Genomic DNA, 27,044 nt, shown 5'->3' on the forward strand with positions numbered 1-27,044 from the left:
TATTGGCTGTTATTTCTAAGGGTGACAGTATACATTAGGCATTTTTTAATACCAAGAGCCAAAAGGATAATGCAGTATACAAATGGTTTGACTGCCAACTTTCTCACCTTTTCAGAGCGTTTGTAATATTTGTTATTGTTTCTTAAAGCCCTCATTTTAATAAAAGGGAGAATCTCAGCTTTTATTTTAAAAATCCCACCTCTCCTGGTTGCAGTGAGAAGCTTAAAAAATGTGATGCTAAATAGGTCAATACCAGGAAGGCAAATAATCTTCAAGCCACTCAGTTTTGTATGGCCAGACACATGTTTTTTAGCTGCTTGTAATTGGCAGTACTGCAATTTTTTATGAAAAGAAATAAGAATATGTTATGGCTATGAAAGTGAAAGGAAAAATGTAGGACATACAGATTATTTGGAAAAAAACCCTCTGTATCTTTATTTATTTAGAAAGCACATACAGCGATGTATGGGAAGGGAACAGAGATGCAAAATAGGTCAGCATACAAATTCTTTTCAAAAGAAATGGTGAGATGCTTTTCCAAATAGTTGTACATCAGTCTAAATGAGCATTTAAACTGCTGGACCTTTCCTAGATAAAAAGAAACCACATACAATTTCTGAAGAACAAGTTAAATGTCTATTTTCAGAAATTCCTCGAGTCAATTTTGTAGGCAGCAAAGTTTGGTTGTTTGTTTTTATTCCTGATGTTTCCTGGGAGGGGTTTCCCCCTGTTTATGCCATGGTTTCTTTCCTCAGTGTCCGCCTCTGATGACAAGTAAGGATACTTGTGAACGATGATCTCCCTTTAGTTCTTGACCTTTTCTTTAATTTCTTCTGATGCTTGAGTGAAATTCCGAGCTCCTCCATTATAGCATTGAAAGAAAGACACTAGAGGAATTTGGAAAAAGTTCTTAACATTAATTGAAAATACATTTTAAACTAAAATTCTTCAAAACTTTCTGTCTGTAGAAACCTAAACTCTGGCTATAAGGCACAATTCACGGGTTTCACTAATTTTGGGAGTTTCTTCATGGAATTAAACAATCTGTAGTGTAGGGCCATATTGCAGAGTGGATTTTCAAAAGTTCTGGGCACCAGCCCCAATCCTGCTTCCATTGATATTTAGTTTAACATTTATTTCAATGGAAGCAAAGTTAGCCCACCGCTGTGTGGATTTGAAAATCTTACCCGAAGTCATTTATGGCTTCCACAGTTCCATCCAATTATGGAACTTACCTTTCCTTGGAAAACCATGATCACTGTTAGCCTTAAAATGCACTACTGCTAAAGAGACCAAATACAACTTATTTTAAAAGATTATTTGATTCTTTCCCTCCTCATTAAACTCATACATCTTAAGAATAAAACATTTTCCAATACTCTATATTTCTACTGAAAAATGGAGAAAAACACTTCAAGAACATTGTGTATCCAGGAAAGTTGAAGTTACCAGTACATTAGAACAAAACACTTGGAGAATTGCAATATGGTTTACAAAGTGGACTGTCATTTGCTACAGCACTCATGATGATATGTTGAGGGAAAATAATATAAAACTGACTGCTAAAATAACTCCATGTGGTATAAAAATGTATAATAAATGCCTCAAATGGAATGAGTTGTGATGTACAACTAATATATAGATTTTCAAAAGTCAGGTGATAGGTGTGATTTTAAAATGTACTTTTGACCATCTCACTGGCACCCTGCCCACTAATCTATTCTTTACTTTTAACATTCCAGACCCCTCTGAGGAGTTTTAAGAGATGCTATTAAAAAAAAAACCCAACCCAATGAAATATTTTCTGTATCCCAAACATGGATTTCCTTCTAAAAGTACAATGCTGGAAGATGGGCTCTCTTCAGTCTTTGATTAGTAAATCAATTCTAATAGGTCATAGCCTACAGAGCTAAATATGAAATATTTATACCAGGAGAAAAAGAAATCCAAACTTGCCTACCAGCTTCTAGTTCCCAAGAAAGAATTTGAAGCTGGTGGAATCATGTTAACTTGGGCAGAAAAGTGATTTAGTAAAGGTTACAGAGGGAATCCTTTTCAGAGCAAGGATTAGATTTCAGGACTTCAGTACCATGCCCTCCCTCCTTTCTCTGAGTAGTATGTGGCCCTGTTTCTGCAAACTGTGGTGCACACAGCACCAGTAAGAGACTGGAGCAATACTATGTGTGTTTCTTCAGGTACGTATATATATTGTATGTATCTCCATAAGGAGCCATTTATCTTCTGAAATGTGGCATATACTTGATGTGAACTAATTTGAGCAATATGTTGCACACACACCTTGGCTGTATCTACACTGGGCCACTTATTCCGGAAAATCAGCCGCTTTTCCGGAATAAGCTGCGAGCTGTCTACACTGGCCCTTGAATTTCCAGAAAAGCAACAATGCTCTACTGTACAAAATCAGCCGCTATTCCGGAAAAACTATTCTGCTCCCGCTCGGGCATAAGTTCTTATTCCGGAACGGTGTTCCAGAAAAGGGCCAGTGTAGACAGCCCAGTAGTCTTTTCCGGGGAAAAAAAAGCCCCGATCGCGAAAATGACGCTCAGGGCTCTTTTCCGGAAAAGCGTGTCTACATTGACCATGGACGCTTTTCCGGAAAAAGGGCTTTTCTGGAAAAGCAGCCTAACAATGTAGATGCTCCTTTTCCGGAAATACTTATAACGAAAACTATTCTGTTTTAAGCATTTCCGGAAATTCATGCCAGTGTAGACACAGCCCTAGTGTAACTCTAGATTATTTATTTAATATCCACTTCCTTTAGGCTTCATTTTGGTTCATCTTATGAAACACTGACTGCCTTAAGTATATAATAAGTAAATGGTCATTAACTCATGACTGACTTAAAATGTAATTGATATGGGCAAGAAAGCATACTGCTTTCTTCAAATTACTTTCTTGCAGATCACCCCTTGGTAACATTCAGGAATTCACTGGTGTAATTACCATTTTAAATACAGCTTTTGGCAACACAATTTACGAATTTCTGCAATTAAGCATTAGTTTGAAGCAGTGATAGCTGCTAGGGCTCTAGGCCCTCTGGCAGCAGTTGCTGAAGCAGGTGTCGTCCTGCTGTTGAAGTTACTTTAAAATTGAATGAGCAAAGCTTTTTTTTTTTTTTTTTTTTTTTTTTTTTTTTTTTTTTTTCAGCGAATGTAATCACTGATTTCCCCAGCTGCTAAAAAATATATGCACCAACTCACTGGCTCTAATATGTGGCTACTCCCTCTACCTTATTTTAATAGTAATTGGATTTTTTTTTTAAATCTAGGTTTTAGAATAAACCAAGAATTCCATGGTGAATGAGCAAGGGAATATATTAATCACTAAACTGTGTCTAATTTTTAGATCACTATCATGCAGTGTTTGACATTAATCCATGTTCTTTATATGTGTTGCAGATGTAGACTTATACACAATCTGCATAGGGATAATTCCTATAGACTGAACAGTGTCTTCTACTGGCATGTGAATGTTTACATCAAGGTTTTTCCCAGACTGATTCAGATTAACTAGATCATACTGTACTCATTTTGTTGTATATAATTAGAAATCTCATGAATAACATGTCATAAGTGTGTAGAGATGTTTGAGACAACACTGATAGGTCGATACTTGAAATCTTAAAAGTTTGGATACCTGTTGAATAAACTTCATGGAGCTTTACATGGCCCATTGGTCTGTTTTACTTATAAACTGCACATCTTTTTATTTTTAGTAATAATTGATGCTGTTTACCCAAGTCTGTATCCATCAGTGTTTAAATCTTGTATTTTAGAAGTAAACTTCTGTTGCCGTGCACATAATTAAACATTTTACTAAATTGTCATCAGTTTCAAGAGTTGCTGGTGTAAAGGTCTGGTTTAAAGGTTTTAGTTTTGAGTTTGTTTTTATCCATAAATAGTTTCCCATATTTACAAGTAGTACACACTGGGACTGTGGCTTAATCCCAAGTGCTTCTGTATGGCAGAGAAATATTCACAGCCATACAGGTATCTTAGCATGCAGATATTGGATGACCCATTCAGAAGAGAGTTAATCAGTCAAAGGAAACACACACTGGAATCTGCTATTATAGAGAAGGCACAATTTAGAAACAGGGAAAGAGGAAAGCTTTATGACAACTTTCTGACTCCTACACACGATAATGCCTAGTGTTGTATCTATTTGGAATTATAGGAGGAGTTGTAGCTCTAAGGATGGATTTAAACCGATGTCTTGGGAGAATTAACTACTACAAAAGCTGTTTAGGTTTAACAGAGTCCTGTAATAATGAAGTGAAAGTATAAATAAAGCCTGGGAACCTAGACTGACCCCTTTACAATACAATTCAAAGGGAATATTGACCAGGTTTGTAGACTTCAACTTTGATGTATGGCATGTTTGTCTGCAAAGTCCTGCCATCTTTTAGAAAATATAGTGGAGGAGGTGGTGGACCTCTACAAACAGTTATAAAAGGCCTTGAAGTGAGGGACTGTACTGCCCCTCCTTCCCTATTCCCACACACGTTAGGATATTCTAAACTGCAACTTGAGGGTGTTTAAGTAAACTATCTGGAAAATTTCTTACAAAATCTCCTCTGAGATACATTTCATGAGGCTCAAAGTGCTATTTATTTTCAAACTTGTACATAGATCACACTTCACTGCTTCTAAAGTGACCTCAGCCCTGTTACAACACAAAACTCTTAAAATTGTTCTTTACAGTTTGTTACACAAAGTGGAGATGAGAAAGCAGGACTGACATTACAAAATCAGAATTGCCCTGAACTCTTCAGATGAGCCAAACCTGTGTCCATGCTGAAGTGCAACTGCAAGCCAAACCACCATGTACATGCAAGAGGGAAACATAGTGGTAAGGAAACACATTCCATTATCAAGCTGCTAAAGGATTTTTATAAAAAAGTAATGCATGTGAAATATCATGATAGCTTTCTTTTAAAAGGGTAATGTAAAGTTAAAAATCCATTTAAATTTGCCTTCTGTGTTTACTTCTTGAAGTGTTCAAGCTGAAAGAATATGAAAAGCTTTAAAATCATTTTAATATTAACTCCTTAGACTTGGTTGATGTTGAACATATAAAACAGATCCATGCATTTCTCTTTTGCATATAGTCTGCTTCACTTTCTAGTTCTATTAAGATGTTGCACTGTTTGCCTTGCAAACACTGTATGGGACCATTGTTCCTTTAAAATATTGGTTTAGGTCTAATTAGACTAGGGAATTGGTCTCTTCACTCTACAGTAGGCATATCAGCAGATCCACCAGCTTGCTCAGGTCTCCCAAATATTTCTTCCACTACCATCTCACAACTGTAGAAAATTGTTTAGATTTTTGGGGGTAGATTTAACTGGACAGGGAGTTTTAAAATATATAGGGAAGATTGAGGAGAACCTGGAATTTTTGTCTAAATATGCCACACACAGTTCTTTGAAGCCAAACTGCCTATGATGATGATCTAGTCAGAAGAATTCATACTGCACTTAATAAATAGTAAAGTGGGGGGAGGGAATCAATCTATAGCTACTGTGTCACAGTGAACATTTTTCATAATTCTCAAATGACAGGATAAATTTATCTTGGCAGAATATATGACCAAAATCCAGTGGATAATTTAGTAACTGAGAAGAGCAGAATCAGGATTTTCTTTCCGTGGGCCAAAGCAGACATGCAGCGGCACATAAATGGAACAGTGGCATATGCTTAATGTTAAAAGAAGATATTTTGCCTTGTGCTAAGTACACTGGAGAAAAATGTTTCAAAGTAGTTCTTCCTGATGCAAAATCACTGCTGCAAATGAATTCAAAGTCTTCTTGAATATGCTGCATCAAGGTTTTTAGAAAGTCTTGGTTTATAAGAGCACAATTATTTCCAAGACTTATAGATCAAAGCTGTTGGGACCCTGAACAACAAATTTTGCTACCAGAGGAAGAGTTAACTATTGTGAGTAATTCCATCATAACCAGGATAACTTCTTCCAGGGTCTGGAGTGGGTTGGGCACACACACAAACGGACATGCTCATATTGTAAAACGGGCTTTCTTGGTCACACAAACAGATGGTTTTTAAGATCCAATAGAAGAACCATGAAAATAACTAAAATGGTAATTAAAATGGGCCAATTAACAATAAACTAAAGTGGATACAAAATGCATAGAATTCACTGTTCAGGTCACATAGAAAGTACATGGAAGAGATGAGAACAGGACTGAGGGTACGTCTAGACTACACGCTTTTGTCGACAGAAGTTTCGTCGACAGATACTGTCGACAAAGCTTCTGTCGACAAACAGCGTCTAGACTATATTCAGTTCTGTCGACAAAGCAAGCTGCTTTGTTGACAAAACCCTATAGTCTAGACACAACCCTACATGCAATAACACCTTCTGTCAACAGAACTCTGTCGACAAAAGGCGTTATGCCTCGTAAAATGAAGTTTACCAGTGTTGACAGAACTCAGCGGTAGTGTAGACGCAGGTATAGTTTTGTCGACAAAAGTCCACTTTTGTCGACAAAACTCTGTAGTCTCGACATACCCTGAGTTGAAGTGTATTCAGGGAGATTAGAGCATTTCGAACACTTCACCTACTTACTGTGAAGAAGTCAATCAGCAAGAAGTGTTTAATTGCAATAGCCTTCAGATATGGTTTCTCCAAAAAAAGATCATTAACTTGTTACATCTTGTGTTGAAAGGGTAAAATGCAGTGTACAAAGAAACCATACCAATATAAAATCTCAAGAGCCTATAGCAGGCTCAAAGATGATCAATACAAAGATGTCCTAACCACTAAAACTCCATACCAAAGAGAACAATATGTGTGGAAGATGAAATAGTGAAAAGTACAGGATCAGCTGGGTAAAAAGTAACTGGGGTTATTTAGAACAAAGGGCAGTTTATCATGTTTTATGACATTAATCCTTACCTTAGAGATATATTTATCTAAAACTATGGTCACACTAGTATTTCAGTATACCTATTCCAAACAACTTCCTACACACAACTTTATATTAACATATTTATTATGCAGAACAAATGCTAAGCATTCACAATTCATGATTTGTATCCTGACTGGTGTTTACACCATGGAATGAATCTGTTTTATAATATGTACAGTATGTCTGATCCTCCTTTCAATTACACACATGAACATCAAAATTAAATCTAGACCATTATACTGATGTAAAACTAGTGTCTACAAGAAGAAAACTAGGTCTTCTATAAGGATGCATTCACTGAATAGATTTTTTTTAATGTTAATTGGTGCCAGCTTAAAATGTAAGTGTGATTTTTGGGGTACAGTAGTACATGTTATTTGTAGGTGTTATATAATGAATTTAAATAGATGAATTAAGTTAATTTAAATATGTGACAGTGGGAACACGGTGCTGTCACTAAAAATCACTAGCTCTTTGCCATGAATGTGCCTTTCAGAGAGTTAATGGAATCTTGCAATTGTTGCTTTGTGAGGTTTCTAAAGAGCTGCATGGACTTTGTGCTAAATGCTCTAGAGAGGCAAAGTGTGCGTTTCTGCAAATTATACTGTCAGCAAATGGCATGGCAAGGGAAAGATGGAAAGAAGATAAATACATTTTTCTTACCTGAATATGTTGAACTACCCAAAAGAATGACGAGGATTATTCTATATAAAGACTAACACGTTTTAAATCTATTTTCTGTTCCATGATATGCACTGAACTACTCTAATTCTTAACACCCTGATTTTAAGGCTATTAATATGTTAGACAATATTTTGATCACTACCACGTATGCTCTTTGAGATGAATGCTTTCCATTAGACACACCTTTTTCTTTACTGATTATACGGTGTGAATTGAGGGTTGTGTTCGAATCCCTCGCTCCTCTCGGATTAATTTGCCACAGTCTAACTCCGTAGATAAGGTGGTTCCAGAGGTGGAGTTGGATGGATGGGTTTGCTTACATTGTAGTCCATAAAAGAAACAAAAAGCCTTGCATGCAGAGGAAAAAAATGGAGAAAAACGGATAAGTGAAATAACAAAAAATATGAAAATGAGAACTCTAAATGTAAAATAAAAATTTTATTATGGAAATAAGTCACAGATTATATGCAATTTATAGTTTATATTATCTTTATGGTGCTATACTTTCTATAGTAGTTTGAAGATACTATATAGACTTCTCATTGCCCTTTAAGAAAAAAAATCAGAGCAGAAGTTGTATTGAAATGCGCTGTATTCTTCTTTTTAAACAATCACTTCCCACAGATATATTGCCATTTCACTCTAATGCTGTTGAAGATTTTCATTATGATGCGACAGACTCTAATCTACTGCATGTTACTGTGATACAGTAGCAGGATTTTCACATAGACTGAACTTGGCACAGCCGATTCACATGGGTATTCACCCAAATTCATAGTGCACCGAGACTCCTGCCCCCCAGCTTCCTCCCTCCACACACACAAGGCTGCACTGGCAGCTCCTGGGAGTAGGCCAGGGGAATGGGCAAGGGGAGGCAGGGAGCCTACCAACTGCCAATCACGATTGACTGGGAGACTACCCAGAATTGCCCAGTTGATCGTGCTCAACAAGTGGGTGACCACTGCTTTAGAGAAAGAGGAAATTGCATGTGTGGAGACAGAACAAGTAGATTGCTTCCATTCCCAAAGGGGTAATGCTAAAGCTATGTAGAGAGCTGTAGCTTTGTTTTTATTCCTTTCCAATTCATTTATTCAAAATGTTAAGACCAAGCAACAACTCTTCAAGAATTAACTACACTTGAAATTTCTGCCCAGTCCTACTATGCAGCGCTAATCAGCTTGAGAGTGAGATACTTCTCTCTTCTCGTTTAATAAACATATGCAACTTTTGTGCCAGGAAATCGTGGCAAAGGTTCAAGAATCCAAGCACCTGAATAGACTCTTAATGGTTCAGCCTTCTATGCCTTGACCACCCCAGGCCTAAAAATACCCAAACAGAAATGAGTTGGCAATAGGACTCACCTGTTCAATATCGCTGTTTTTCCTTGATTTATATATAAATTCTCCAATGGCTACAAACACTGAAAGAACAAGTCCAGCGGCAAGCACTATAAAGATGCCCCCAATATTCTCAACCCCCAGAGCACTGGCCTCTTTGCTGTCCTCCTCAGGGCACCCGTTACCCCGCCACCACTTTTCTTTCATCATGTGCAGTTTCCCCTCCTCCTGAAGCTGGAGAATGGCAATAGTAATTTTGTCTCTGTAAGGAGACCCTGTTGATCAAGAAATAACCGGTTAGTATTTGTTGCAGGATTTGAGTGTTGGGGGTAGCGGGTGGGAATGCACCTTTGAGACAAAAGTGCACCCTTATAAAAATACAAATTATTCCTGATTATAACCAAACGAGTTTTGTGCATGACTGCTCTTGTTTGGATTTCTTTCTATTCCAATGGCACTAACTAGTGAAATTTGCACTGGTGACTGACAAAAGAGAGGGATCTTTCTGCCTAGATGTTCATATGGGAATGCATTAGGGTTTCTGTGGATGCCTATAATGGCTTTGGCCAAACCACTGCATTGCAATAGATCTTCACCTAAATTCTTTTAGTGTCTGAGCATTTCACATTCTCCTGGAGATGCTCTGCTTTCACAGCTACTCAGTACACTTCAAGCTTTTACCACTGCATTTAAACCTAGCACAACCTTAGGAAAATGTATAGTGAGTTAAATAAGTTCCAGTCTTGGTTATATCTTTGCATCCTTAACAGCCCACCGCAGTTGGCATAAATATCAGAGCTGAAGCTGGCCTTGTATTTTCTTTACAATCTGCAAAGTGTCGCCAAATATAGGTACAGGTAGCAAACTAACCACATAACACGCATTGTCATCACAGGTGGCTCATGGTAGCACTCTGGAGGTACACTGCCCCCTGTGGCCCCCTGATTTCCTGCACCTCCTCCACCCTAGGCACCAGTCATTCATGCGTGTTATACTGTCAAATCCAGGGCTGGATTTAGGCTGATTCCCCTGAATCGGGCCCCATGCCTAAGAGGGCCCTGCTCCCGGGCGCACAGCGCATATCTGGCCCCCGCCCCTGCGAATTGGGCCCCGCACTTCCTAAAGCCGGCCCTGGTCAAAGCGGATGATACCTCACAAGCAGAAAATGAAGAACAAGATTTTAGCTGTCTTCCCCCCCACCCCCACTTCTTAAACAGCCAGAACAAAGTAACAATGGAGGAATTAAGCCTAACAGACCAGCAGGAGCTAGCAATGTGAACAGGACTAATTGGCAGCAAGCACAAAATTCCCCAAAGGGTGAAACCAGAAGCCTATGTGGACTAACTTCCTACAATATTTGGAATTTAAACTGTAAGAAGCTTCATATCTTGGGCTGGTTTAGGCTGCAGCTGATGTTGACTTAAAACACGAGGGTTACGTGCAGTTACTGTGGAAGTGTCTGCACATAAATTTCACTACTGCTGACATAACTGCCCTGCTACGCTGACTTCATAACTCCAGTGGCGTAGACTAAAGGTTGATGTAATTAGGTTGGCACAGGGTCAGTGCAGCGACTGTGTGGCTTATGTTGACTGTTAGTGGCTTTCGGGAGTCTTCCCACACTGACAGTACACTCAATACAAATGCTTCTGGTGAGGACACACAATGCTGACACACACAACAAAGTGTAGACACACACAAGTGATATCATTACTGTGGCAAGTATATACTTACATATAGACTCACAGACTTTAAGGTCAGAAGGGACCATTCTGATCATCTAGTCTGACCCCCTGCACAGTGCAGGCCACAGAATCTCACCCACCCCTCCCAGAATAATCCTCTCACCTATATCTCAGATATTGAAGCCTTCAAATACTTTGAAGACCCCAAGATGCAGAGAATCCTCTAGCTGAGATCTGTACCCCCATGCTACATAGGAAGGCGAAAAACCTCCAGGGCCTCTGCCAATCTACCCTGGAGGAAAATTCCTTCCCGACCCCAGATATGGCGATCAGCTAAACTCAGAGCATGTGGGCAAGACTCATCAGTCAGACACCCAGAAAGTTCTCTAGTAATTCCTATCATCCCTCCATTGACCTATAATGAATGGTCAATTAGTTACCAAGATCATGTTATCTCATCAAACCATCCCCTTCATAAACCCATCTAGTTTAATCTTGAAGCCAGATAGATCTTTTGCCCCCACTACTTCCCTTGGAAGGCCGTTCCAGAACCTCACTCCTCTAATGGTTAGAAACCTTCGTCTAATCTCAAGTCTAAACTTCCTACTAGCCATCTTATATCCATTTGTTCTTGTGTCCACATTGGTATTAAGCTTAAATAATTCCTCTCCCTCCCTGGTATTTATCCCTCTAATATATTTAAAAAGTGCAATCATGTCCCCCCTCACCCTTCTTTTGGTTAAGGTAAACAAGCGAAGCTCCTTGAGTCTCCTTTCATAAGACAGGTTTTCCATTCCTCGGATCATCCTAGCGGCCCTTCTTTGTACCTGTTCCAGTTTGAATTCATCCTTCTTAAACATGGGAGACCAGAACTGCACATAATATTCCAAATGGGGTCTCACCAGTACCTTGTATAATGGCACTGACACCTCCTTATCCCTACTGGAAATACCTCGCCTAATACATCCCAAGATCGTATTTGCCTTTTTCATGGCCATGTCACAATGGCGGCTCATAGTCATTCTATAATCAACCAGGACTCCGAGGTCCTTCTCCTCCTCCGTTACTTCCAACTGATGTGTCCCCAGCTTATAACTAAAATTCTTGTTGTTAATCCCTAAATGCATAACCTTACACTTCTCACTATTAAATTTCATCCTATTGCTATCACTCCAATTTACAAGATCATCCAGATCTTCCTGTATGATATCCCGATCCTTTTCTGAATTGGCAATAGCTCCCAACTTTGTGTCATCTGCAAATTTTATTAGGACAGTTCCACTTTTGGTGCCAAGATCAGCAATAAAAAGATTAAATAAAATTGGCCCCAAAACTGATCCCTGAGGAACTCTGCTAGTAACCTTCCTCCAACCAGACAGTTCACCTTTCAATATGACCCGCTGTAGTCTCCCCTTTAACCAGTTGCTTATCCACCTCTCAACTTTCATATTAATCCCTATCATTTCCAATTTAACCAATAATTCCTCATGTGGTACTGTATCAAATGCCTTACTAAAGTCGAGGTAGATTAGATCCACTGCATTTCCTTTATCTAAAAAATCTGTTACTTTCTCAAAAAAGGCGATCAGGTTGGTTTGGCACGATCTACCTTTTGTAAAACCATGTTGTAATTTGTCCCAATTGCCATTAGCCTCAATGTCTCTAACTACTTTCTCCTTCAAAATTTTTTCCTGGATCTTACATACTACAGATGTCAAACTAACAGGCTTATAGTTACCCGGGTCGCTTTTTTTCCCGTTCTTAAAAATCGGACCTATATTAGCAATTCTCCAGTGAAATGGTACAACCCCTGAGTTGAGAGATTTCTTAAACATTTGTGCTAATGGACTTGCAAGTTCATTTGCCAGTTCCTTTAATGTTCTTGGATGAAGACCATCTGGGCCCCCCGATTTACTCCCATTAAGCTGTTCAAGTTTGGCTTTTACCTCGGATATGGTAATATCTACCTCCATATCTTTAGTTCCATTTGTTAAGTTACCATTATCCCTAAGCTCTTCATTAGCCTCATTAAAGACTGAAGCAAAGTATTTGTTCAAATATTGGGCCATTCCTAGATTATCCTTAACCTCCACTCCATCCTTAGTAATTAGCGGTCCTACTTCTTCTTTTTTTGTTTTTTTTCCTATTTATATGGCTATAAAACCTTTTACTATTGGTTTTAATTCCCTTTGCAAGGTCCAACTCTACCTGACTTTTAGCCTTTCTCACTTTGTCCCTACATGCTCTAACCTCAATAAGGTAGCTTTCTTTACTCATCCCTCCCATTTTCTACTCCTTATATGCTTTCTGCTTTTTCTTAATCACCTCTCTGAGATGCTTGCTCATCCAGCTTGGTCTAACAACCTGCCTATACATTTTTTCCCTTTTCTAGAGATACAGGCTTCTGACAGCTTCTGCAACTTTAACTTAAAATAATTCCAGGCCTCCTCCACTTTAAGGTCCATAATTTCTTTAGTCCAATCAACTTCCCTAACTAATTTCCTTAATTTATTAAAGTTAGCCCTTTTGAAATAAAAAAACCCTAGTCTCAGATTTATTTTTGTTTATCCTTCCATTTAATTTGAACTGAATTAGCTCATGATCACTCGAGCCAAGGTTGTCTCCTACAACCATTTCATCTATGAGGTCCTCGCTACTCACCAAAACCAAATCTAAAATAGCATCCCCCATTGTTGGTTCAGAAACTACTTGATGAAGGAATTCATCAGCTATCACATCTAGGAAAATCTGAGCCCCGTTATTATTACTAGCACTTGTTCTCCAGTCTATATCTGGAAAGTTGAAATCTCCCATGATTACGTGGTTTCCATGAGTATTTACTTTAATAAAAACATTAAAGAGGTCTCTATCCATATCCAAATTGGATCCTGGTGGTCTATAACACACCCCAAGCACTATCCCAGGGGAGGATCTGATAGTTTTCTTTCCCAATGTGATTTTTGCCCAAACAGACTCTGTCTTCTCCATTCCATCACTTTTTATTTCTTTACAATCTACCTCATCTTTGATATACAATGCAACTCCACCACCTTTACCCTTATTTCTGTCTTTCCTAAACAGCACATACCCTTCAATACCTGTACTCCAGTCATGCCTAGTATTCCACCATGTTTCTGTTATTCCTATAATATCTGGCTTCACTTCCTGGACCAATAGCTCTAGTTCCTCCTTTTTGTTACCTAGGCTCCTCGCATTGGTGTACAAACATCTTAATTTTTGCTGTTTGGCCTCATTCACATTCTTTACCCAATTTGGCACGGACGTTATACCTCCAATATGACCTATTAAACTAGTATCCACCCCACCCTTCCTCATGTTCATTCTCCTACCCCCAGCTATATCCTTTCTTACTTCGTTTTCCTCCCTCTCAGTGTTAAAATCTGGCGTAGAGATTACCTTGGCATCTCCCAACCGTCTCCCCCAAATTCCTAGTTTAAAGCTCTCAATCAATTGAGCCAGCCTCCATCCTAGAAGTCTATTTCCCTCCCTACTTAGGTGAAGTCCATCCCTAGAGAACAGTCCTCTGTCCATAAATGCCTCCCAGTGACCATACATCCCAAAGCCCTCCTTATAGCACCACTGCCTAAGCCATCTATTGATCATCATAATCCTGTCCCATCTTAGTTGCTCTTCTCTAGGAACAGGCAGAATCCCACTAAAAATCACCTGAGCCTCAATTTCCTTGAGCATCCTCCCCAGCCTAGCATAGTCTCCCTTAATTCGTTCCAGCGAGAATCTAGCCGTATCATTTGTTCCCACATGAAGGATGATCAATGGATTCCTTCCTGCTCCCTTAATAATCCTCTTCAACCTCAGTTCCACATCTCGTATCTTAGCACCTGGCAGACAGTACACCCTTCTAGTCTCTGGATCAGCTCTGGTTACAGGCCAATCTATTCTTCTCAATAAGGAGTCCCCAATCATATAGACCTGCCTTTTCCTAGTGACAGACTAGAGAATTTCACTATCTCTAGCTTCCTCTGGCTGCAAGTCCTTGCCATTCATATGCTAGGTTGACTTAATTTTGTAGTGTAGACATGGCCTGATAGATATTGAAAGAACTCCACTGAGGTCAATCACTTCTTTATGAGGCTAGCCATCATATCTATTAGCTTATCCATTAGCAAGACAGCTTAATTGTCTATGTAATGATTCCACAATTGTCATTTTAGCTGCAGACTAAGATGGTTGCAATTTCCAACCTGATCAACAACACTATGAATTCTTTAATACAGGGGACTGTAGGTTAGATTTCCATAGGAGTTTAGACATATAAAATAGGCAGTTAGGGGAATTTTCATGAATGCCTTGGTGCACTATTCCAAAATATTGGAAAATTTAGTTGCACAAAAATTCCACTAGGTGCTTATCTACATCTTTAGGTGTCTAAGCATCTATGAAAATCTGTCCCTAAATTTCCATTCTCTCTCGTACGCTATGCAATCTTATGACACTATACACAAATGTATTACAAATAATTGTACTATGGATACAGTAAGACACCCACCCCACCAAGCGTTTTATTTCCGTTCGCCAACTATATTGTCTAGAGAGAAAAAATGTAAAAAACATTCCAGTTTACACTGCTAAGCCAGATATCTTCCAGAGCACAGTCTGTTGCCAGCGATAGAATATGCTGAGACTGCAGATGCCAAGACAGATCTGATTATGCAAAGTTTTTCTGGATAACCAAAAGTCGTCAGCCTCTGCTTTGGGTACCCAGCAGTGAAAAAGAAAGAAATATACTCTGTATACAAATACCTTAATAAACCTGCATTCTAATTTAAAAAAAAATCATCTTACAAAAAAGTTAAAGTTGCCAGCTACAATATAATTAGTAGTGCCTCTTGGAAAGCAAGTGCATCTGCCAAATTGTTAGGAGGGGTTCTGGTTCCTAGAACAGCTAGGTTATGTCAACACTCGCGGCTTCTTGTGCAAGAAATATGCAAATGAGGCTAAGCATGGAGTATTGCCGAGCCTCATTTGCATACCTAATGAGCTACCATTTTTGCAGAAGAGGCTCTTGTGCCAGAAGGACCTGTCTACACTGGCCCTTCTTGCGCAAGAAAAACCCTCTTGTGCAATGCCGTTACGCTGATTATTTTCAGGAATAACGGCATTGCGCAAGAGGGTTTTTCTTGAGGAAGAAGGGGCAGTGTAGACAGCTCCTTCTGTCGCAAGAGCCTCTTCTGCAAAAATGGCAGCTCATTAGATAGGCAAATGTGGAATATCGCCGAGCCTCGCTTAGCCTCATTTGCATATTTCTGACGCAAGAAGCCGCGAGTGTAGACGTAGCCCTAGAGTTTATTAATCTACATGGTAGGCTATAAGGCCCTTGTCCTCTCACTCTTCTCCCTCTTTCCCCCCCCCCCCCCACCATAAGGAGATGGGTTGGTGTGGGGATTATGTGGAATGTCAATTCTTTGTTTTTGTGGCTGCAGGGTTGTTTGATTCCATCTTGATAGTAACAGAGACATCTGCCTTTATACTTATACTTTTAGAATTTTGTCACGTGTGCCTAGGGCATTGGACTGGAAACTTTAAATTATTATTGGAAAGTAGTAAAAATTCACAAATGTTCATTGTCATACCTCGGGTTGTTGAAATACAGCTACCCACTTGCTTAGCTACCTCCTGATTATAGTGATTATCAGATCTAGTAGCACATGGGTACTGGCAGCAATAATTGTGAAATCAGTGCTTGTTTGATGCTTGTAATGAAATGTAATTTCTTCAGCTGAATTCCTTCAAAGACACCCTTTTGGAAATATATAATGTTACTTTAATGTTACCTATGTCCTATGCACTAATCCTCTCAGAATGCACTATGCATATAAGTACTCATGAAAAAACAGCAGTGTTGGCTGCTTTAGTTCAGAGCCAAATTCAAAACCATTCACTAAAAAAAACGAATAGAAGGAAGACACTGAAAGTCATCTAAACCTGCCTCTTCTTTGTGTTATGGAAGGAAGAGAGAGAGCATTGTCTTTTTTTTTTTATAAACTGGTGGAGAATGCTCTTATAAGTAGAGTTAGTAGGAAAAATATTAGAATGATTTTTCCAGTGAAACATGCCCTTTTTAGAAAACCGAAACTTGGAAAAAAATTCATTCTCCTCCCTCCCCATACTTCTCCCCTCTTCCTCTTCCCCTCTCCAATCAGATTTCATCAGGAAAATCAAAATGACAGCAGCTTGCCTGGAATAGTTTTGTCAATTTCAGTGGCAGCAAGTGAAACTGACACAAACTTTCTGGGAAGGCTGAAGAGGCAGAGTGCCTTGAGCTAGAATGTCTACACTGTAATTAAACAGTTCCTTAGCTTGAATCCTGTGAATCCTGGTCAGCAAGCATGGGCCAGCCCTGGTCTATAATTCTGCAAATAAAAAACATTCAAGTGGGCTGTCAGATGGTAAGGCTCTAGTAATTTGACATGTCTTTCTTCTGGGCAGCTGCAAAACTGGAAAAATTCACTTTGATTCTTCTGAAACTGAATTTTTCTTGAAAACCTTTGCCATGAAATATTTCAGTTTAATGTTTCATTGCTGTTTAGAGTGATCTTTTTTCAAAGACGCAACGATTTTTACAACAAAGGATTTCTATTCTCTAGGGCTGTGTCTACATTGGCATGATTTTGCACAAAAGCGTCTGCTTTTGTGCAAAAACATGCTGCCTGTCTACACTGGCAGGGAGTTCTTGAACAAGAACACTGACATTCTAATGTGTGAAATCAGTGCTTCTTGCTCAAGAACTGTGATGCTCCCACTCAGGAATAAACCCTCTTGCGCAACTGTTCTTGTGCAAGAGGCCAGTGTAGACAGGCAACATGAATTTCTTGCACAAGAAAGCCCGATGGCTAAGTGGCCATCGGAGCTTTCTTGCGCAAGAACGCATCTACACTGGCACGGATGCTTTTGCGCAAAAGCACATCTCTTGCGCAAAAGCACATGCCAGTGTAGACGCTCTCTTGCACAAATACTTTAATGCAAAAACTCTTGCGTTAAAAGTATTTGCGCAAAATCTTGCCAATGTAGACATAGCCTAGCTGTCTCTAGTGCTAAAAGCCATGAATGTCCCCAGCTAGATATAAAAGTTTTTTTTAAAAGTATATTCTGTTTTTCCACTTGTCTGAGGATCATACTTAGTACATTCATGAGAATTTCTGAAGTGCATGGGCATCTGTTTGCACGTGTAAAATCTAGGCATATCTTTGCATTTTAATGACTAGGATTGTACAAGAGGAGACTGGGTGGAACTAGCTAATAATGTGGCCCTAAAATTTCTTAGAATCCAAAGTCCATTTATATTAGAAAAAATATGGTCTTGAATATTGAGAGAAGACAACTGATCCCATTTCCTTTGGGAATTCATGTGTATTATGGGAGGATCTTTGCAGCATACCTTGTCTAGGGTCTGTTTCAACTTTTTAATTTTGTATTAAAGTTGGTCGTGAGACATTAAAATGTTTTATTTCTCAAGACATTTGAAGATTTGTATGTACAGTATTGTGATCAGGGCCCCTCTGTCCCCTGCCAGCCCCTGCACTTCTCCCCTTGGCAGGATGGGCCTTGGCAAATAGAGGATGCTTTACCTGTGTCTGGACAGTCAGCCTTCCCTTTAGTAGAGGGTTGGGCTTGTATTCTTTCTTTGATATAGGGAGTCCAGCCTGTCCTTCTGGAGCTCCTCACTCTCCTCCTGTCTGTTAGCTCAGGAAGTGTATGTCTACACTATGGGACATGGTCAAATTAAGATACACAATTTCAGCTATATTTATTGTGCAGCTGAAGTCAGAGTACCTTAACTCAACTTTTGGCGTTTTCCACACTGCAGGAAGTCGAAGGGAGAACACTCTCCTTTCAACTTCCCTTACTCCTCATGGAAGTAGGTCTATTGGCATCAACCAGTGTGTACCTCTCAGTTCAAATTAGTGCATCTTCACTAGGGCTGCTAATTCCAACCCTGGAAGATCAACATCTTTGATCCTCTCTGTAGTGTAGACGTGCCCTAGCTGTTTGTATTTCTGTCTACCCATCCCTGTTCTCCCTCCACCTACCAGGGAAGGTTTTTAAAAGGTCTCAGGCAGGCCTGAAGTGGAATCAGCTGACCCTAATTGATCCAAGACAGTGTCCCAGTTGATCCTAATCTGCCTGAGACAACCTCTAGTCAGCTGCTCCAGCTTGACCTTCAGTAACCCACTTCTAATTAACAGGGGAGTTAGCTTTTTACCCTTCTAGGGCTGCCTTTTCCCATTCTGTTGCTGCCCTCTGGCTTGACTTTGTCACTATATATATATCTCCTTGAAGCCTACTGGTCTTCTAAAACAGCATATTCATCATAGAAGAAAAAAATCTTACAATATACCCACAGCTGCCTTTCCAGTGGATGTAGTCTCTCTGAGGATTACCATCTGTTCCAATTATCCCTTCATTGTTTTTAGTGTAAAGCACAGCAGCTTTATAACTGCTATGACATTCTTGCCATACATTTATTTATTATTTATTTGGGAGGATTTAAAAGTTTGGGTTCATTCTTCTCAGCCCAGGAACTTTTTTCTCACATAAGCAGTGGAAAAATATTTCCCAATATCATTTCTATGGAATTTTGGCTAAGATGGGGGCAGTGTGCAATAGCCTGGGGCAGGTGTCCTTCCTCAGTGGCTCTCAGCCTTCCCAAATGACTGTAACACTTTCTGGAGTCTGAATTTGTCTTATGCATCCTAAGTTACAACTCATTTAAAAATGATTTGCTTACAAAATCGGCATAAAAAGATAAGTGTCACAGCCCGCTGTTACTGAAAAACTGCTTGCTTTCTCATTCTTACCATATACCGTAAAATCTGTGTTATCCAGCACGCTCAGGGACTAGGACATGCCAGTAATCTAAAAATTCCAGCTATCTGAGGGGGCGGGGGGCAGGCGCTATGCGGGCCCTACGGGAAGGAGGGGCATGGGAACTGTGTGGGGGCCATGAGCTGCGGGGGGGGGGGAGGAGACGGGATGTGGTCTGGTGGGGGGGGGGGTGGAAGCCGGGAGGCGGAGGTGGTGGGGGCAGCCTGGTGGGGTGGAGGGAGAACTGCGGGGGGAGGCTGGCCTGCCGGATATACCAGGAGCTGTGGAGGGAGCTGAGACACTTGCTCCTGGCTGCTGTTCGCCTCTACCCCAGGTATGTGCTGCACGCTCATCTGAGGAGCATCTTAGCACTTAAAGGGCCAGTTTCCTCTCCCCCACCCCCTGGCTTTTTTTGCCAGTTTCTACAGTTTTCTGGATGCTTAAGTTCCGGATAGTGCAGATTTACTATAACTGTAAAATAAATCAACTGGATTAACAGAATACTAGAACTAAAAGGTGTGACGGCACGTTGGGGGTCCCCCGTCTCCTGCACCCCGAAATGGCACAAACAGACTGCACCAGCCGGTGGAATAGAGGAAGTTTATTGCCTCTCCAGGGTACAGCACAGATGGAATCTGGTCACAGAGCTGGGCTAGGATGCCTCAGGCCCCCTTGAGATGGGGGAGACTGGGCCCCTAAACTCCAGCCCCTTTCCCTAGGCTGTCTCCTCCATGCTTCCACCCAGCAACTAACTAACTCTCTTCCAGCCCTGCCCCCCAGCCAGGGCAGCATTCCACCTTCCTTTGTTCCTCTCCATGGGGGGTGTCTGGCCCTACTGGTTTGCATAGTGACTCATCCTGTTTTGCTGGGTCGTGGTACCCATGGCAGCCAGTGGGGGTTACCCCAGAGCCAGCAGCATAGAAACCAGCCAGGTACCCCCACTACATCACAGTAAAAGGTCATCAAGTTCATTCCCAGCAGGATCAAGCACCATCTAGACCAGTGAGGGGCAACCTAGGTTAGTGAGTGGGCCGCATGAGTACCCCTCCTTTATCCCAGAGGGCTGAAAGATTATTGTAACCAAGACGGTTTCCTGGGATAGGGTAGTTTTCCTAAGCATGCTTTTGTACCTAGAATTTGTGGGGTGTGCTGATTGAACTGTAGGAGTGCTTTGATGAGATGCAAAGGAAGTGCATGGCTCCCACAGTCAGTGTTATCTGCCCTTGCTTTATGCATGTGTCATTTGAAATATGAGGAGGAAAAAACTACACAGACAAAAACCAGCAGAACCCGTGACAATAAGCAAAAGTTCTTGCAGCCCACACACAGAGCCTTAATAGGCCACATGTGGCCCATGAGCCTCAGGTTGACCACCACTTATCTAGCAGGAGTTTGAATCTGCTCCAGTGGTGAAAATTCCACAACTTCCCTAGGTAACTTATTCCAGTGTTTAACCACCCTGACAGGAAGTTTTTCCTAATGTCCAACCTCCCTTGCTGCAATTTAAACCCATTGCTTCTTGTCCTATCATCAGAAGTTAAGGAGAATAATTTTTCTCCCTTTTTCTTATAACACCCTTTTAGATACTTTAAAGCTGCTATCATGTCCTCCTCTCAGTCTTCTGTTTCCAAACTAAATAAGTCCAGTTCTTTCAGACTTCCCTCATAGTTCATGTTTTCTAGACCTTTAATCATTTTTGTTGCTCTTCTCTGGATCTTCTCCAATTTCTCCACAATTTGCCTGAAATGTGATGCCCAGAACTGGACACAATATTCCAACTGAGTCCTAATCAGTGTAGCGTAAAGTGGAAGAATGACTTCTCGTGTCTTACTTTTTTTTTTTTTTTAAGTGTCACATTGTTAGTTCATATTTAGCTTGTGGTCCACTATGACCCTTAGATCCCTTTGAGCAGTACTCCTTCCTAGACAGTCACTTCCCATTCTGTATGTGTGAAACAGAATATTTCTCCCTAAGTGGAGTACTTTGCATTTGTTCTTATTGAGCTTCATTCTATTTACCTCAGTTCATTTCTCTAGTTTGTCTAGATAATTTTGAATTAAAATCTTATCCTCCAAATTATTTGCAACCCCATCTAGCTTGGTATCATCCACAAACTTTATAAGCATGCTCTCTGTGCCATTATCTAAATCATTGATGAAGATATTGAACGGAACCAGTCCCAAAACTTGACCCTTGCGGAATGCCACTTATGTCCTTCCAGCATGACTGTGAACCATTAGTAACTACTCTCTGAGAGCAGTTATTCACCCACCTTCACTGTATTTTTCTAGTTTATTGATAAGAAACTTATGCAAGACTCTTTCAAATGCTTAAAATCAAGGTATATCACATCTTTGCTCGTTTTCCTATTAAAGAAAGCGATCAGGTTGGTTACTGTTACTTATCACACTTATCACCGTTACTTATGACGACTCAGTATGGCCATTCTTATGTTCTATGTACCCCATAGGGGTGTGCATGATGCAGGTTGAATACCACTGTTGTACTTCACTCAGACAGCCAAAGAAAAAAATGAAAAGCCAAAGTCTATGAACAGTTTCATACTAGTGTAAGTATGTAGCTAATTCCACAGTTTCAGACTAGTGTAAGTCTGTGGAATTGTACTGATGTAAATAGGGAAGAGACCTGGGTGTGAGTAGTGCATGACTGAGCAAGATAAATATATTAAGCTAGAAAAAACACTGGTTACACAATATCCATTTGTAGAAGGCCCCAGTTTCTGTGAGGAAATATTCTAGCTCTTTGAATATGTATCATTAGCAAAGTATTTAAACATACAGCAGCAAAGCAAGCAAATCCACTGAAAAGGGCAGCTGCTGCTTAGCAGAACTGAGGGAGATGCTTTTAAGAATGCACCAAAGCACTAAGATTTTTAATGTAGGAATACGGTCTTGCAATGGTTTCTTATAGTCCCAACATATTGCTCTGACATAATTGCAAACTTCATAGATTATTCTACTAAGGTGCTCAAGCAACAGTGGATAGAGTGTGATATCAATCCTCTCTCCTTTAATGCAGCTTTGCAAAGGGTGCATATGTTACATAGCACATTTTACTTGATTTTTCCCCACATCCCCATCTTTCTACATTATATACTAACAGAGAGCTCCTGGAGGTAATCTGTATTGGTTGCATGGTTTAATAACATGGGATGGAGGGGCAGAGGGCACCCAATCACCTATGAACAGGACTTTTTAATCTACAAAAGCAGCAGGCCAGCTAAATGCTTCTTGAGGGCACTTTCTACACCTTAATTTTCCTGATTGCTTATAAGCCATTCTCTTGCCTTTCCAATTAGTGCAATTGCCAATTAGTGCAATTGCTGTATCTGAGGCAAGAGAGACATTACATGAAAGAAGGATCCTGGAATCCGTTGTAGCTAGGTGGAGTGCTCAAAGATTACAGAAGGCTCCTAATGGGCATCCAAACTGAACAACCCAGAACCTCTTGAAGTGCGCTCCTCATTAATATCGTTAATGCATCTTACCAATAGGAGTTCCCACACCGTAGCCTTTAGAATCAATGAGTCCTCCAATCTGGGTGAGGTTGCAGTTTCTCTGAGTCACGTATTCTATGCTGGTGGATTCCATTAGCAGGGCATAGTCTGTTGTGAGCACCCGCTGGATTCCCTCATCATTGTTCTTCACCAGTGCAGTCTGCTGCCTACTGCTCATGAACGCCCACATTTTTTCATATGTTGATATTTTGGATTTCTAAGGAAGGAAAGTGGATTCAGCAGAAATGTTAGTTCTCAGATTATGCTTGTGAAACATTCCTATGCTTAGTGTGAATGGTATCGATAATACCTCTTGAAATGGGGGGGAAGTAAGGGTTGGGGGAGGATTCTTTTTCAGTTTCCCCAGAAATGTTAAAACATGTTCCCCTCACGTTTTCCACACTGTGCAGTGTGCTGGGAGGCAGTTTCTTACTGCCTTCTACACAAGGGATGCCAGCATGTCAGCCTTCACATATAATCTCAGAGGAGCTTTGGGATCCTTTTGGAGGAGTGGTGCTATATAAATGTAAGATGTTACTATGATCCCACTGAATAAGTTAGCTGGGCTGAATGTAACTGATCGCTGCATTGTGAAACCGTGCCTAATGAAGAGGAAACAGTAATACCATTCACTGTTGCAAAAGTGGATAATTGGGGTACTGGCTCTTCACATGGAACCTGAAGTCTATAAGTTGGGCACTTCACAGTAAAGCCCTAAACTGCATGAGAAGGAAGTGAGATCTTAAAAGCCAAGGTGCCCTGATACACTTGTGTTTCTGCCTCCCACCACAGCTAACATAACAGGCCTAATCCTGCTCTCCCTGATTCCTGTGGGCATTTTGTCATTGACTTCAAAGGGAGCAGGCTTGGGCCTTAATGTGCTGATATCTACGCTTCAATTCTGCCCTGTAATGTGATGCTATCTAAACAACGAAGCTGAGGAATAGACTGTGCCTGGCCCCAGCAGCGGGACTTGAGTAGGGTGAGGTGGAAAGGAACCACATAAGGAACATCCTTGATGCCCTTCACCTAAGAGCCAGGCACAGTGCCAGGGAGCTAAAGGACTGTTTCCTCCTTAACTCCATTTACATGGGACAAGGCAAAGGGAGGAGTTGCTCACAGCACAAGGCAGCTTTGCAATCCTTGAGGATGGTGCTGAGTGCATGCTCCCTTTTTCACCTCAGGTGCTACATGAGGCGTTATGTCTTTTTCTGTGTAGTTTTTCCTGGAGCTGTCCATGGGCGCTGCCCCTGTGCTCAGTGTACACCTTTCTTGTAGCTGCAATCTACCATGAAGTGCTTGCACTGTATTAACATTCTTCCTGATTTCTTTTTTGTACTCAGGCTAGATTAAACATACACTTATTTTTAATTACAAATTGAGATTTGGTCTACAGGTGGGAGCACGCATACATTGTTTGTTCCTATAAGCTGTATTTTGCCTTAACACTTCATAGCTTTCCACCCATTTTACAAAAATGAAAAACGACTGTGGCTGTATAGCCCAGTTATACACCTGTACCTGGATAGAAAAGTTGTTGCACTCGTTGCTGCTGCTGCTGCTAAAATCAGTTTATTAATAGCATGATTTAGCAAAAAATCAATATACCACAATTTCGGTACCTATGCGCTCTCTCCCCTTAATTCTCCAGAGCGTTCCCTTGTACTTTAGTAAAACACTTCATGCATAGCCACTGGTGTTGTGAATGTTTCCATCTATTGGACATTTTTTTCCTATTTTCATTCAGCTGGATAAACAGGCTGTATTGCATGGTTTGGCTAAGGCAACCAGTGATGAAAGCAGTAGTCTCTTCTCCATTTACAGAACAAGGTTTTTTTTTTCCTGTTGTTCTTGTTGTTCAAATGTCAAACACTTCCAACTTCCTAAGTACCACTTTCCCTCTTGTCACATAAATGCAAATGCTTTTGGAAAAGGACTCATTCTCTTTTAGCCTGGTGCCTTTTCTGTTACTTTTACTCTCAGAAAGGATCCAAGTGAAATACACATGCAGTAATGCATCTGGAACAAGAAACGGAATCCCTGCAGTAAGAGCCCTTGTTTTAAACTTCTGTTTTTACAATCACCAAGAAGTACCTCCTTTCAGAGTTTTTAGGATTAGTGAGCTATCTGTAGAATGGGCTGCTGTGGGTTCAAGAGGACCTGGGTTGTTTTCCTTGTTTCTGCCTGGCACTGGACAATTGTGTGACTTTGGGTAAGTCATTTCCCTGTTTGATGCCTCTGTGTTTCCTTCCCATCCTTCACATATTTAGATGTCACAGGCTCTTAGACGCTTTCTCTACTTCCATTTGTGCACTTAGCATAATAGAGCCCCAAGCTTGGTTGAGGCATGTAGGTGCAATGGCAAGAGATGTAAAAATAATCTAGTTATCTACCCTGTTTGTTGTGTGCTAGTAAATATTGTATTGACTTCCCAAACTAGTAGTAGTTAGGCTTCTGGTCAGTGTGGTTTTGGAAGGCTGGGGGAATGGAAAGGAAAAATACATGTATGGGTATATAGTGTTGCTGGTAGCCAGGTCTGTGGACATGGGCACATCTACCTCAGGACTTGGGCTACACAAAAAATGATTATTGTATTGTTTTTTTGTACTGAGTGCTGGGTAACAACATGCTCCTAGTAAACTAAGCTGACTATTGAAGCACATACTAAGAGCTGCTCCATCTGTAATTTTGGGGCACACAGATTGTCTTCTCTAAACTCTTCCCTTCTCAATCCATAGTCCTCCCTCAAGCTTGTCTACAGTATGAAGACCATATAATCTCATTGCTTTCATTTGAATATTCTTGATGTGACACTGTTATGACCACGTCACCGTTCCGGATAACAGAACCTGAGTTTCCATTCCATAGTCTGTCTTCCAGCTCCCTACTGGTTGCCTTCTCTTGAGCAGAGACCTATGTCTCTTTCCTTTCTGACGAGGGAACGTGCTAGTTGTACTGTTCCTTGCCTTCACTGTATTATTCTCAGCAGAGAGGCTGCCCAAGCACACCTGCTTGCTCTCTCTGCATAAGTACTTAAATTGCAATTGCTGTAGTTAAAAGCACCGCTCAGTTCTTTCTATGCAAACTTATTTTTTTTAAAGTAAAAAGTACTACTGGGGAGAGAAAAAAAGAACCTACATAACTGCTAATAAGTTTACCAGGTCTTTCAAATTCACACCCAAGGGATTGGCTTATGGTTAAAAGTTTATCTTGGCTTTAGCTCATCACCATGCTCTGCTGCCAGCAAATGCTTGTGAAACCCACTGGCATTAAGGAGGACCAGAGACTTTTGTGGTGGATCTAAAAGTTCCAGTCCTGCTGATGAACCATGTGAATGTTGATGTGTTGCCACATGATGGAACTTTGAATTTTTTCACTTTACTTTTTTAAAACCCTCCAGTCACAGCTGCACATACATCATCTAACTTCATTCCCAGTCTTTTGTCATATGCACTGCACCTCGCATGTGCTCAGAGGTGGAAATGAAAGAACCCTAGAAACATTTATCATGAAAACTTAGGTGCCAAAGAGGCAATAGCCACAGATTTGTGGATTGCAGCATGTGATGCTAGCCAAGTCATTTAAACCAACCTCTCCCAGCTGCTCACTAATTCTGTATCCCTCTTTTCTGGGACATTGGCTTGGAAATCTAGGGTAATCTGATTTGTAAAAATGTTGAGTCCCCACAGCTGCAACTGAAGTCAACAGGAGCTGTGCTTGAATATAGAATATGGGTAACCTTTATGCTGGCTTTTCCTTACTTTTGAGTGTTTGACTTCTCACCCATAGTATTTTATTATTTTTAGTGGGTGATTCTTTGTAAAGCATCAGAGAGGTACATCGTACTTTATAGCCATAAGAAATAAATCCATGTCCTCAGGGTACTTCCAGTCTAAATTTTATACATACAAAGATATGTACTATTTATAACCTATTGTGTGTTAATTTGGGGCAAATCATGTTTTCTCTCTCTCTACCTCTGTCTCCCTTCACATCCTTTATCTCTGGTCTAGGAAGGGTCTTGC

The 27,044-nt window shown here is 40.5% G+C and overlaps 1 protein-coding gene across 2 annotated transcripts in view; it reads right to left on the reverse strand.

The window, feature by feature from the left end:
- Positions 1–427: 427 nt before the first annotated feature.
- GRIK1 (glutamate ionotropic receptor kainate type subunit 1) overlaps positions 428–27,044 on the reverse strand; it is a 209,240-nt gene continuing 182,623 nt past the window's right edge. The window contains exons 14-17 of one of the 2 annotated variants that reach the window (XM_075910575.2): positions 23,011–23,236; positions 8,998–9,248; positions 7,820–7,984; positions 751–887 (exon numbers count right to left, since the gene is read on the reverse strand). In XM_075910575.2, the coding sequence (XP_075766690.2) occupies positions 7,835–7,984; positions 8,998–9,248; positions 23,011–23,236 (627 nt within the window). In that variant the 3' untranslated portion in view covers positions 751–887; positions 7,820–7,834. Of the gene's footprint in view, positions 888–7,819; positions 7,985–8,997; positions 9,249–23,010; positions 23,237–27,044 lie in introns of both variants that reach the window. The other variant, XM_014575046.4, reaches the window with a different exon arrangement.

This window comes from Pelodiscus sinensis, chromosome 1 (genome assembly GCF_052426305.1).
Source record: "Pelodiscus sinensis isolate ZL-2025 chromosome 1, ASM5242630v1, whole genome shotgun sequence".
In the NCBI taxonomy this organism is placed as follows: Eukaryota; Metazoa; Chordata; order Testudines; family Trionychidae; genus Pelodiscus; species Pelodiscus sinensis.